The 14,276-nt window shown below is 42.0% G+C and overlaps 1 protein-coding gene across 1 annotated transcript in view; it reads right to left on the bottom strand.

The window, feature by feature from the left end:
- si:ch1073-396h14.1 (disintegrin and metalloproteinase domain-containing protein 10) overlaps positions 1 to 12,842 on the bottom strand; it is a 57,333-nt gene extending 44,491 nt beyond the window's left edge. The window contains exons 1-4 of the mRNA XM_021579496.2: positions 12,655 to 12,842; positions 10,813 to 10,960; positions 10,570 to 10,688; positions 10,285 to 10,440 (exon numbers count right to left, since the gene is read on the bottom strand). Of these exons, the coding sequence (XP_021435171.2) occupies positions 10,285 to 10,440; positions 10,570 to 10,688; positions 10,813 to 10,960; positions 12,655 to 12,826 (595 nt within the window). The 5' untranslated portion in view covers positions 12,827 to 12,842. The remainder of the gene's footprint in view (positions 1 to 10,284; positions 10,441 to 10,569; positions 10,689 to 10,812; positions 10,961 to 12,654) is intronic.
- Between the last annotated feature and the right edge of the window lie 1,434 nt (positions 12,843 to 14,276).

Raw genomic sequence — 14,276 nt, 5'->3', positions numbered from 1 at the left:
TGCTCCAGATACTCAACTAGTCCAAAGAAGGCCAGTTTTATTGCTTCTTTAATTAATCATCACAACAGTTTTCAGCTGTGCTAACATAATTACAAAAGGATTTTTAATGATCAATTAGCCTTTTAAAATGATAAACTTGGATCAGCTAACACAACGTGACATTGGAACACAGGAGTGATGGTTGCTGATAATAGGCCTCTGTAAGCCTATATTCCATAAAAAAATCAGCCGTTTCCAGCAACAATAGTCATTTACAACATTAACAATGTCTACACTGTTTTCTGATCAATTTGATGTTAATTTAATGAACTATTTTTTTTTGCTTTTCTATCAAAACAAGGACATTTCTAAGTGACCCCAAACTTTTGAACGGTAGTGTATATGAATGCAGCTGACAATGTATTAAAGCCATTGGACACAGTTTATCATAGCACACTATGCTTTAATAGAGGCGTCAGGTTCAGTTCACATCACTGTATTCTGTATCAGAAAGTAGGCTGGCCCTCCATGAGGTCTCGTCGATTGATGCATTGCACAATTTTTGTTTCTAAAGCCCTCTTACACAAACTTCCACCGGACCTTACTTCACTGTGAACCTACAGACGTACGAGCTACCTTACCCGGTCTCAGTGATGGCTAGCTCTGTAGATCCCTTCAATCTCCACTGAGTTAGGTAAATCGGCTGTAGTATTTTTGCACCTCAGTTGTGTAATAATCTCATACTCTATAAAATTGGATGTTTTGGTAAGGAAAACTTTGAAAACTGATTATCATATGAGGTATTTGAACTTGGAGGACTGAGGACGAAATCCTGAACAAAACACAGAAAATACATAACATTTCATGAAAATCATTGCTTTTCCAGCAATACACTAGCTTCAGAAATGTGTTGTTACAGCCTGAATTTAAAATGGATTAAATGCAGCTTTTCTTGCCACTGTTCTACACACAATACTCCATAATGTCAAAGGGGATTCTTTTTTACTAATTAATTCAAAATGAGAAGCTGAAATGTATTGGGTCAATAAGTAATCCACCCCTTTGTTATGGCAAGCCTAAATACGTTCAGCAGGAAAAATGTGCTTAATAAGTCATAAATTGCAATAATAGTGTTTAACATGATTTTTGAATTGTGCCTCTAAACATTGTGCCTCTAAACATACAATTATCTGTAAGGTCCCTCAGTCGAGCAGTGAATTTCAAACACAAGCAGTGAATTTCAAACACAACCACAAAGACACGGGAGGATTTCCAATGCTTTGCTAAGAAGGGCCCCTGTTGGTAGATGGGTAAAAAAACAAACAGACATTGCATCCCTTTGAGCATGGTGAAGTTATTAATTGCACTTTGGATCAATACACCCAGTCACTACAAAGATATACTGTACGTCATTCCTCACGCAGTTGCCGAAGAGGAAGGAAACCACTCAGGGATTTCGCCATGAGGCCAATCGTGACTTTTTTATTTATTTTTATTATTTATTTATTACCCCTTTTTCTCCCCAATTTTGTGGTATCCAATTGTTGTAGTAGCTACTATTTTGTCTCATCGCTACAACTCCCGTACGGGCTCGGGAGAGACGAAGGTTGAATGTCATGCGTCCTCCGATACACAACCCAACCAGCCGCACTGCTTCTTAAGCACTGCACTATCCAACCCGGAAGCCAGCCGGTCGGAGGCTACACCGTGCACCCAGCAACCTCGGTTAGCGCGCACTGCGCCCGGCCCGCCACAGGAGTCGCTGGTGCGCGATGAGACATACCGACATACCGACCGACCGACCAAGCCCTCCCTAACCCGGACGACGCTAGGCCAATTGTGCGTCGCCCCACGGACCTCCCGGTCGCGGCCGGTTACGACAGAGCCTGGGCGCGAACCCAGGGACTCTGATGGCACAGCTGGCGCTGCAGTACAGCGCCCTTAACCACTGCGCCACCCGGGAGGCTGCCAATCGTGACTTTAAAACAGTTACAGAGTTTAATGGCTGTGATAGGAGAAAACTGAGGATGGATCAAGAACATTGTAGTTACTCCACAATACTAACCTAATTGACAGAGTGAAAAGAAGGAAGCCTGTACAGAATAAAAAATATTCCAAAACATGCAACAAGACACTAAAGTAATACTGCAGAAAATGTGGCAAAACAATTCATTTTGGGCCTGAATACAAAGTGTTATGTTTGGGGAAAATCCAATGTAACACATTACTGAGTACCACTCTCCATATTTTAAAGCATAGTTCTGGCTACATCATGTTATGGGTATGCTTGTAATCATTAAGGACTGGGGAGTTTTTCAGGATAAAAAAATGGAATGGAGCAAAATACATATTTCTACAAAGTATTGACTCAGGGGTGTTAATACTACTGTCAATTTGATATTTCTGTATTACATTTTACATTTTTAGCTAACATTTCTAAAAACATGCTTTCACTTTGTCATTCTGGGGTACTGTGTGTAGATGGCTAAGAAAATAAATCTACGTAGTCCATTTTGAGTCAGGCTGTAACACAACTACATTTGGAATAAGTCAAGGGGTATGAATACTTTCTGAAGGCACTGCACAGTGCATTCGGAAAGTATTCAGATCCCTCAAAATGTTCTACATTTTGTTTCGTTACAGCCTTATTCTAAAATTGATTAAATAGTCCCCCCCCCCCCCCCTCACTAATCTACACACAATACCCCATAATGTCAAAGCAAAAACAGGTTTGTAGAAGTTTTTGCACATTTATACAAATAAAACAAGTTAATATCACATTTACATAAGTATCAGACCCTTTACTCAGTACTTTGTTTAAGTAGCTTTGGCAGTGATTACAGCCTCGAGTCTTCTTGGGTATGACACTACAAGCTTGGCACACCTGTAATTAGGGAGTTTCTGCCATTCTTCTCTGCAGATCCTCTCAAGCTCTGTCAGGTTGGATGGGGAGCGTTGCTGCACAGCTATTTTCAGGTCTCTCCAGAGATGTTCAATCAGGTTCAAGTCCGGGCTCTGGCTGGGCCACTCAAAGACATTCAGAGACTTGTCCTGAAGCCACTCCTGTGTTGTCTTGGCTGCGTGCTTAGGGTTGTTGTCCTGTTGGAAGGTGAACCTTCACCCCAGTCTGAGGATCTGACTGCTCTGGAACAGGTTTTCTTTGAGGATCTCTCTGTACTCGATCCTGTTTAGTCTCCCAGTGCATGCAGCTGAAAACATCGCACACAGCATGATGCTGCCATTACCATGCTTCACTGTAGGGATGGTGCCACGTTTCCTCCAGACGTGACACTTGGCACTCACAGAAAGAGTTCAATCTTGTTTTTCTTGAGTCTTTGGGTGCCTTTTGAGTCTTTGGGTGCCTTTTGGCAAACTCCAAGTGGACTGTTATTTGCCTTTTAGAGAGGAGCGGCTTCCGTCTGGCCACTCTACCATAAACTTCTTCCATTTAAGAATGATGGAGGCCACTGTGTTCTTGGGGACCTTCAATGCTGCAGAAATGTTTTTGTACCCTTACCCAGATCTGTGCCTCAACACAATCATGTCTCGGAGTTCTACGGACAATTCCCTCTACCTCATGACTTGGTTTTTGCTCTGACATGCGCTGTCAACCGTGGGACCTCATTTCAGCAGATGTGCCTTTCCAAATCATGTCAAATCAATTAAATTTACCATAGGTGGACTCCAATCAAGTTGTAGAAACATCTGAAGAGTGGTCAGTGGAAACAGGATGCACCTGAGCTCAATTTCAATTCTCATATTAAAGGATCTGAATGCTTATGTAAAAAAGGTATTTCTGTTTTTTGTGTAAAATACATTTGCAAAAAATTCAAAAAATAGTTTTTCGGTTTATCATTATGTGGTTTTGTGTGTAGATTGCTGTCACGTTCTGACCTTTATTTCCTTTGTTTTGTATTTATTTAGTATGGTCAGGGCGTGAGTTGGGTGGGCAGTCTATGTTTGTTTTTCTATGTTTTGGGGTATTTCTATGTTTCGGCCTAGTATGGTTCTCAATCAGAGGCAGGTGTCATTAGTTGTCTCTGATTGAGAATCATACTTAGGTAGCCTGGGTTTCACTGTGTGTTTGTGGGTGATTGTTCCTGTCTCTGTGTTTTGCACCAGACAGGGCTGTTTTTGGTTTTCCACGTTTGTTGTTTTGTAGTGTTCATGTTTATCCTTTTTGTTATTAAACATGAATCAATATAATCACGCTGCTTTTTGGTCCGCCTCTACCACAAGAAGACCGTTACAATTGCAGAGGATTTTATTTTATTTAAATCTAGAAAAAAACTCTGAGTGGGTTTACCTGAAGATCAAACCAATTCCGGGCTAAAGAATGATTTCATAAAACTGAAACACTGTGCTATGCTCAGCTACTGTCACGTTCTGACCTTGGTTCTTTTGTTATGTCTTTGTTTTAGTATGGTCAGGGCGTGAGTTGGGTGGGTTGTCTGGATTGTCTATGTTCCTTTTTCTATGATTTGGGATTTCTGTGTTTGGCCTGGTATGGTTCTCAATCAGAGGCAGCTGTCATTCGCTGTCCCTGATTGAGAACCATACTTAGGTAGCCTGGTTTCACTTTTGAGTGGTGGGTGATTATTTTCCATGTCAGTGTTTGTTCCACACGGGACTGTTTCGTTTGTTTCATTTATTCACGTTGTTATTTTGTAGTTTTCAGTGTTCTATTAAAAGTAAGCAATATGAACACGTACCACACTGTGCATTGGTCCTCCGATCCTTCCTACTACTCCTCTTCTGACGAAGAGGAGGAGGACAATCGTTACAGCTACAGAGTAGACCAGAACCCTCAGTCACCAGACATATTTTTTTGATCCTATAGGACAGGTATTCCCAAACTGGGGTATGCACAATACCGTCAGGGGTACGCCAAATAAAAATGTGATTTAAAATGATTATTTGTCAAATACAGGTGGCCTAGTCAAATAATTAACATCCAATCACATTAACTGTTACTCTCTCGTGGGAAACCTTCACACTTGCTCAGACATTTAGAAATTAAACGTGACAATTGAAAAAATAAGCCATGGGAGGTTTTTGAGCGAGAATAAAGACAACTTTCGAGTATGCAGACATGTATAAAAGCAACAGATACAGTACCTTTAATAAGAAGGGGCTAGAAGCGTCTTATATGGTGAGCTACCGAAGGGCTAGGACAGGCAAGCCCCGTACTATTGTGTAGGACTTAATTCTTCCTGCTGCCACGGATATGGCTGGGACAATGCTGGGGGAAAAGGCCCAAAAAACTATACAATGTCTTCATCAAACAACACTGTTTCACAACGCTTCAGTGACATGGCAGGAGCTGTTTTGAAACACTTACTGCTTCGCATACAAGCCAGTGAATTATATGCGTTACAGCTGGATGAGTCAACAGACATGGCGGGCCTGGCACAGCTCCTGGTACATGTCTGTTACGTTTACGGGGGGGGGGGTAATTAAGGAGGTCATCCTCTTCTGCAAACCACTGGAAACCAGGACAACATGAGAGGATATTTTTAAAGTACTGGACAGCTTTGTGACATCAAATGGACTTTGGTGGTCAAGATGTGTTGGTATCTAAACTGATGGCGCAAAAGCCATGACAGGGAGACATAGTGAAGTGGTAATGCTCGTGCAAGCAGATGCTCCCGACGCCACTTGTGTACACTGCAGCATCCACCGAGAGGCTCTTGCTGCCAAGGGAATGCCTGACAGCATGAAAGATGTTTTGGACACTACAGTGAAAATGGTTAACTTTGTTAAAGCGAGGCCCCTGAAATCTTGTGTATTTTTTGCACTATGCAATGACATGGGCAGCGACCATGTAATGCTTTTACAACATACAGAAGTGTGCTGGTTATCAAGGGGCAAAGTATTGACACGCTTTTAAAAATTGAGAGACAAGCTTAAAGTTTACTTTACTGACCATCATTTTCATTTGTCTGACCGCTTGCATGATGACAAGTTTCTCACATGACTGGCCTATCTGGGTGATTGGGCTCTTTCCTATCTGCATTAACAAGGACAACACACAGGTCTTTCCATCAATGTATGATTTTTTGTGTGCAAATTAACTCAAGTTTACGGACAATGTCAAATGTCATATAGCGAAGCACCTGAATGAGCTGGGTGTGCAATTACACAGGTACTTTCCTGAAACGGAAACACAAACAACTGGATTTGTTATCCCTTTCATGCCCTACCTCCAGTCCACTTACCGATATCTGAACAAGAGAGCCTCATCGAACAGAACAGGGCTGCGCTCAGAGTTTCTTGCCTTGGCAAATCGTGCTGTTAAGACACTGATGTCCTTTGCAACCACGTACCTATGTGAGAGTGGATTCTCTAAATACAGCCACAGACTGTGTGGAAAATGATTTAAGACTGAGACTCTCTCCAATACAACCCAACACTGCAGAGTTATGTGCATCCTTTCAAGCACACCCTTCTCATTAACCTGTGGTAAGTTATTCACTATTTTCGATGAACAAAGATGGCTAAATAAATAGCAAAATTATTGATTATTATTATATTATTATTTTTGCCTTGGTCCTATAAGAGCTCTTTGTCACTTCCCACAAGCCGGGTTGTGACAAAAACTCACACTCATTCTTATGTTTAATAAATGTATCGTATAGTGTGTGTGGCAGGCTTACAATGATGTCAAAAAACAACATTTGAGAGTGTGCTGACCCTGGTGCTAGAGGGGGTATGCAGCTGGAGGTTGAATGTTTGAAGGGGTACGGACCTATAAAAAGTTTGGGAACTACTTTTATAGGAGAACTTGGCCACATCCCCTGAATGTGCTGATGGAAAGGTTCTATCATTGTCACAGAGTAATTTTCTAAAAGTAGTCTGCCTGAGACATTCTTCCATGGTGGGCTACAAATCATGTCATTAAGCATGACCAGGATATAACACTGGGGGGGGTTCAAGACCTGAAATGTGGTCTCTGGGTATTTCCCAACACGGATTCTTCATGCGAAATTCCTTGAAGGGACTGAATTCAGTCTGAGTCCGGATGCAATTCAACTAGAGGACTGTCCCTTTACAACACACAAGGTGAACAACGTTCAAAGCACTGTGTGAGGACTGCCCATGTTTCGAATAGATCTTAAAACAAAAATGCTTTGACACATCTGGAGTACATATTCTTCTTCACTGTTGTTTTTCTGTGATTATTCACTTACAATCAGAACTAGAGACTTTGTCATCTGCTTGTTTGCAGGGTGTGGGCTGAGTAAACCTCTTAACTAATCACACACAGAGCGGAAGGAGCGCCAGCAGGGTGAATGACAGAGCCCCAGAGAGCATGGGAAATGCTCGATAGTTACCCCTCTCTCACACCACGGTGGTGTGACTTCAAAAGAGAGGTCACATGACTAGGGGTAGCCACAGAGCGCTCACAAACAGGCACACTCGGACACTCCTTTCTCTGGTATTTTTTTACTTTGGGTTGTCTGCTTCTCCTCTTTCAGCACTCCATACAGCATGGGGACTTGTCAGTACTAGCCTGCCCCCACCTCTCTATCTCCTCACTGCACTCATACACACAGGCACACACACACACACACACACACACACACACTTCAAAAGGCTACTCTAATCCAAGCCACTGGAGATAATCTCAATGCTTTATGACTCCGTGGATGGGTGGTAAAACTTCCTCCATAGTGTCTTCTTTATTAGCTTGTGATGAGCTTGGCCTTCAGTTTGTCTGTTTGTCAGGAGGGATGTGTTTCTAAAGGCCTATTTACAAACAAACCTGGGCCGTCCCATGTCTGGGGACCAGGAGACCTTCATCCTTATCCAACCTCAAGTTCAGATGTCAACCACAGGCAGTTACTGTTGTACAAAATGTCTTTGGGCAATTTTAGGGGAGGGGGAGACAAAAACCTTGAGAATACTCCATCACAAGCAGGGGGTCTTGGCTTTGTGTGCGTAATATTGTTCCACCTCTTTCCTGGAATTAATCTAACTGACACACACACACACACACACACACACACACACACACACAGGATGACAGCTTTCCAATGAGTGCCACCTGGCCAAACCTCTCAGATGGGGTCCTAATATAATATCGCTATGGGAACCAGCTCCAAGGGTTCACAGCCCTGGGAGGATGCCAGGTCACCTGACACTCCTCCTCCTCCTTCCTCACACCAGCTCAGGTTTTTCTTCTCTTTGGCTGGAGCTCTGAGTGAGTCTCCACCTCCTCCCACCCCCCAGAGCTCCATAAGAGGACTCTGCTGTTAACCCGTTAACCCTTTCTGCTCTAAAGAGCTGTACTGTATCACTGACCCATGTAACCCCGGCTCACAGCCTACTGGTTTAAGGCTTTAGACTGGGTTAGGCTAAAAGGAAAGATAGGGAACCATTGACAGTCATTAGTCTGGCCCTGGAGCAGGATCCTATCTACTGATCTGGCCTGGTTTTGTGTGATAAGGAGTAGAGAGGCATCAGGCCATGGTATTGACCATTAGTCCATTTCATCTGAACATGATGTCAGAAAATACAGTGCATTCGAAAAGTATTCAGACCCCCTCACTTTTTCCACATTTTGTTACATTACAGCCTTATTCTATAATGGACTAAATAATTTTTTCCCTCATCAATCTACACACAATATCCTACAATGAGAAATGGAAAACAGGTTTTTAGTCATGTTTGCAAATTTATTGCAAATAAATTATTCAGACACTTTTCTATGAGACTCAAAATTGAGCTCAGGTGCATCCTGTTTCCATTGGTCAAACTTGAGATGTTTCTACAACTTGATTGAAGTCCACCTGTGGTAAATTAAATTGATTGGACATGATTTGGAAAGGCACACACCTGTCTATACAAGGTCCCACAGTTGATAGTGCATGTCAAAGAAAAAAACCAAGCCATGAGGTCGAAGGAATTGTCCGTAAAGCTCCGAGACAGGATTGTGTTGAGGCACAGATCTGGGGAAGGGTACCAATGTCTGCAGCATTGAAGGTCCCAAAGAACACAGTGGCCTCCATCATTCTTAAATGGAAGAAGTTTGGAACCACTAAGACTCTTCCCAGAGCTAGCCACCCAGCCAAACTGAGCAATCTGGGGAGAAGGACCTTGGTCAGGGAGGTGACCAACAACCGGACGGACGGTCGCTGACCGAGCTCCAGAGTTCCTTTGTTGGGAGAACCTTCCAGAAGTACAACCATCTCTGCAGCACTCGACCAATCAGGCCTTCATGGTAGAGTGGACAGACGGAAGCCACTCCTCAGTAAAAGGCACATGACAGCCCGCTTGGAGTTTGCCAAAAGGGCACCTAAAACATGAGAAACAAGATTCTCTTGTCTGATGAAACCAAGATTGAACTCTTTGGCCTGAATGCCAAGTGTCACGTGTGGAGGAAACCTGGCACCATCCCTATGGTGAAGCGAGGTGGTGGCAGCATCAGCGGCAGGGACTGGGAGACTAGTCGGGATCGAGGGAAAGATGAACAGAGTAAAGTACAGAGAGATCCTTGATGAAAACCTGCTCCAGAGCCCACAGGTCCTCAGGGATGGGTTCACCTTCCAATTTCTAAAAAACTGTTTTTGCTCTGTCATTATTGGGTATTGTGTGTAGATTGATGAGGGGAAAAAACATTTCATCAATATTAGAATAAGGCTGTAACGTAACAAAATGTGGAAAAAGTGAAGTGGTCTGAAAACTTTCAGAATGCACTGTATGTCATCCTAACCTTTGGTAAATGAGTTCATTGTCTGATTATAGGTTAATATTGATTTCTTTATTCCAAAAAATGAGAAAGGTGATACACACACGTGACGGAATAGGAGAGATATTTTGAGAATCGTTTGAAATAGACCATTATCATTTTGGGGAAGCGTTATAGCCATTAAAGGCCCAGTGCAGTCAAAGTGATTTTCCTGTGTTTTATATATGTCCATATGAGGTTGGAATAATACTGTGAAAGTTGTGAAAATGGTGATAATGCCATTTTAGTGTAAGAGCTGTTTGGAAAGATCACCTGAAATTTCAGCTTGTTTTGCATGGGTGGAGTTTTGGCCTGCCTGGCGACATTACCAGGCGCTATGAGTTAATAGACCAATAACAAAGAGAGTTTCAAACTTCACTGCCAATAACAGCTAGTTTTCGCGTTACATATCTCTCCCATTAGACTATTTTTGACAGCTTTAGTTGAAAACAATCACAGTAAGGTACTTAATATCAAATCATCTCTGTGTAAAAATTGAGATAAAAACGGCTGCATTGGACTGTTTTAACATACACTTGAGAAGAACATTCATTAGATCAACAGTCCTCTCTTACCCATGTCGTCCTCATGGTAGATGATGGAGTGGTGTTGTGTGGGCTGGCTGGTGTATCTGTGGACAGGCTCTATGTAATACGTCCCATTGGCTGTGAGGACAGAACCCTCAAACTGGCCCTGGATGACCGAGCCGTGACAGGAAGATCCCTTCTCATCTGGTGAGAGACAGACAGGTGGGAGTTAGCGAGAGATGGAGGGGGGAGAGAGACTGATAGGCAGATTGAGGGGAGGCAGGCTACAATATGTTGGATTATAAAGCCACAAATCCCTGAAGTGTCATATACCTTCAAGTTCTCCAGAATATAGATGGGAGAGGTCTGCTGTACTTGATATATTTTCAGAGAAGACTTCAAAAGGCTCGGTGAATCCCGTTGTGTCTCGCCTCAAACGCAACCGGAAGGTCCTAAAGTAAACAATCGTGTGACACAAAGCACAAAGAGTGAAGCAAACATTGAAAGATGTTTTGACAATTATATACTCAATCGGAAAGGCAATGAAACAGAAGCTCCTGGGCTTGTGTCCAGTACCTGAGAAAAGCTCTGAAGTCCAGCTGCAGTGTCTGGTCCTGAGGCTGGGTCTCTCGTTTGGCGCGCCGGTGTCTCCTGTGTAAGGCCTCACGATCATAAGACAAGCCTTCGTAATGCCTTATGAACGGGCTAATACCATTCAGAGGTCCTAGAGAAGTTGACAGAAATGACACAGGAAAGTTAATATACAGTGGCTTTATCTTGTCTGGTGTGAGAACTGTGTTAACCTGCTTTCTTAACCTGCTTTGTAATCAAAAACATTTTCCAGATAACTGCACAAACAATGCTTAAAAGACTTCTTAACAGCTTCTACCCCCAAGCCATAAGACTGCTGATGTCACGCCCTGACCTTAGTTATCTTTGTTTTCTTTATTATTTTGGTTAGGTCAGGGTGTTTGGTTTAGTTGTTGAATTGTCTAGGTGTTTTGTCCTGTCTAGGGTTTTTTGTATATCTATGGGGTTTTAGTATGTCTAGGTATATGTAGGTCTATGGTGGCCTGAATTGGTTCCCAATCAGAGACAGCTGTTTATCGTTGTCTCTGATTGGGGATCCTATTTAGGTTGCCATTTTCCATTTGGGTTTTGTGGGTTATTGTCTATGTGTAGTTGCATGTCAGCATGAGTTGGTTATAGTGGCACGTTAGTTGTTTCAGTGTTCTTCATTAAATAAAAGAAGAATGTATTCCAATCACGCTGCGTCTTGGTCTCCTCGGTATGACAAACGGGACAGCTGAACAGCTCATCAAATGGATACCCAGACTATTTACATTGAACCCCTTATTTTATTCTTATCTATTACTATGTTTAGCACTGACTCGCTTGCACAGGCTCGATGTACAATCACTGGACTAACCTCACACTCAAAACACACACGCACACACATGCATATTGATGCTACACACACACATACATTCACATTCCTTCACACTCTTCACATACACTGCTGCTACTGTGTTTATTATCTATGCATAGTCACTTTACCCCTACCTACATGTACATGTTGCCTCAATTACCTTGACTAACCCGTACCCCTCCACATTGACTAACCCGTACCCCTCCGCTACCCTTTGTATATAGCCTCGTTATTGTTATTTTATTGTGTTACTGTTTTTCCCTTTAGTTTTTTAGCACATTTTCCGTACTTTTTAAAAACTCTGCATCGTTGGTTAAGATCTCGTAAGTAAGAATTTCACACCTGTTGTATTTGGCGCATGTGACAAATAAAAATGTGATAGATTTGATAATATAACAACGTTTGAGAGGGACAAAACAAACAATCTCTATAGATAAATGACCTACTGCAGGGAAGTGATGCATGGAACTGAGGCTTACTTTGTGTAGAGGCAGGCAGTTTTTAATGTTCTCATCCATTTCAACTTTGCCATTCAGATTGATTTAGATTGTGTTATAAATATCAGGCATTTCCCTCTTTCTAGTAGGACAGCAGATAAAAGTGACATATTTCATCATAACAACAACTTCCCCATTATCGTGCTACATTCTTTTCTCCTTTGTCAAAGAACATGCCAAACAGATAGTCAGGGGCTTACACACACTGTCCATATAACACTCACACAAAGCTTACATAGAGAATATCTCATATATCTAATCAAACAAAACACAGCATCAACAAGACAGGAGGCCTTTGTAGCAATGTAGTCCTATGTGTTTGTTGGCCATTGCATTACACAGAGGACAAGCTCAGGCAGATCCCCTGTCTTGTCTGATAGTTCAAAGCTAAGGGTAGGCCACCGAACCCCCCTGCATCGTGTGACTTGTCACACCTCAAAAATAACCTAACAACGGTGTCAAGTGTCACACAGGAAATAAAAGCCATTCTACCTGCATTGGGTCCGCCCGAGTAGATAAGCAACATCAGAAGGCAGTATTGGGGTGTATTCATGATGTCTTCTGTGCTTTCTTTCTTTCTTTCTCTCTCTCTCTCTCGCTGCTTACCTGTGGTCTCCTCACAATGGAATGTGACTAGATAGCTGCTCATGCCAGGACTTACCATTGGAAGATAGGAACACATAGTCCAAGGCAAATTCAGACTTGTTGTTATACTGTTAGGGAGTCCTTTAAAATATATGCAAAAAAAGATGTGCAAAAAAAAATACCTTTACAATTCACACATGCGTATTAACACACACTTGTACACTTGTACATATGAAATAGGACAAATATAAGCACCCACCAAATGAGTATGTATTATTTAAATATAATTAGTGAAGACGAATGTGTATTAGGGAAGTGGTTTCACAATAATGGTGTTACTGTTTCATAGAGGCAATGATAAAGGTCATAAAGTCAATTGTGGTTGGTACAGTCACCCTAACACGAATTGGGGTGAGAAGTTACCATTATCTTTATTTAGGCTAGTTGTATGAGATAATGTTAGCTGGAAACTCCCCTTGGAGACAGTGACAGACTGATTAGCCTATAAGCATACCTCCCACACAAATTAGATCTATTTGTAGAATGTTTTATAATAGACAATGTGTTATATTTTGTGGAGCAATATGGAACAAAAGTCAAGATATTCTGATTGAAAGACTGTCATCAGACTTACATAAAGGGAAGTAAAAACCCATAAGTTAAAAGCAGTGCTGTCACGTGTGCTCCCTCTCCGGCCTCTAGGTCACCAGGCTGCTCATTATGGCGCACACCTGTCACCAGCGGTATGCTCATCTAGCATAATGACACTCACCTGGACTCCATCACCTCCTTGATTACCTGCCCTTTATACAGTTGAAGTCGGAAGTTAACATACACTTAGGTTGGAGTCATTAAAACTAATTTTTCAACCACTCCACAAATGTCTTGTTAACAAACTATAGTTTTGGCAAGTCGGTTAGGGCATCTACTTTGTGCATGACACAAGTCATTTTTCCAACAATTGTTTACAGACAGATTATTTCACTTATAATTCACTGTATCACAATTCCAGTGGGTCAGAAGTTTACATACACTAAGTTAACTGTGCCTTTAAACAGCTATGAAAATTCCAGAAAATGATGTAATGTCTTTAGAAGCTTCTGATAGGCTAATTGACATAATTTGAGTCAATTGGAGGTGTACCTGCGGATGTATTTCAAGGCCTACCTTCAAACTCAGTGCCTCTTTGCTTGACATCATGGGAAAATCAAAAGAAATCAGCCAAGACCTCAGAAAAAAAATTGTAGACCTTCACAAGTCTGGTTCATTCTTGGGAGCAATTTCCAAACGCCTGAAGCTACTACGTTCATCTGTACAAACAGTAGTATGCAAGAATAAACACCACAGCCGTCATACCGCTCAGGAAGGAGACGCATTCTTTCTCCTAGAGAAGAACGTACTTTGATGCGAAAGTACAAATCAATCACAGAACAACAGCAAAGGACCTTGTGAAGATGCTGGAGGAAACTGGTACAAAGTATCTATATCCATAAAACGATTCCTATATCGACATAACCTGAAAGGCCGCT

The sequence above is a fragment of the Oncorhynchus mykiss genome, chromosome 1 (genome assembly GCF_013265735.2).
Source record: "Oncorhynchus mykiss isolate Arlee chromosome 1, USDA_OmykA_1.1, whole genome shotgun sequence".
In the NCBI taxonomy this organism is placed as follows: domain Eukaryota; kingdom Metazoa; phylum Chordata; class Actinopteri; order Salmoniformes; family Salmonidae; genus Oncorhynchus; species Oncorhynchus mykiss.
This window is presented reverse-complemented; position numbering and strand designations above follow the sequence as displayed.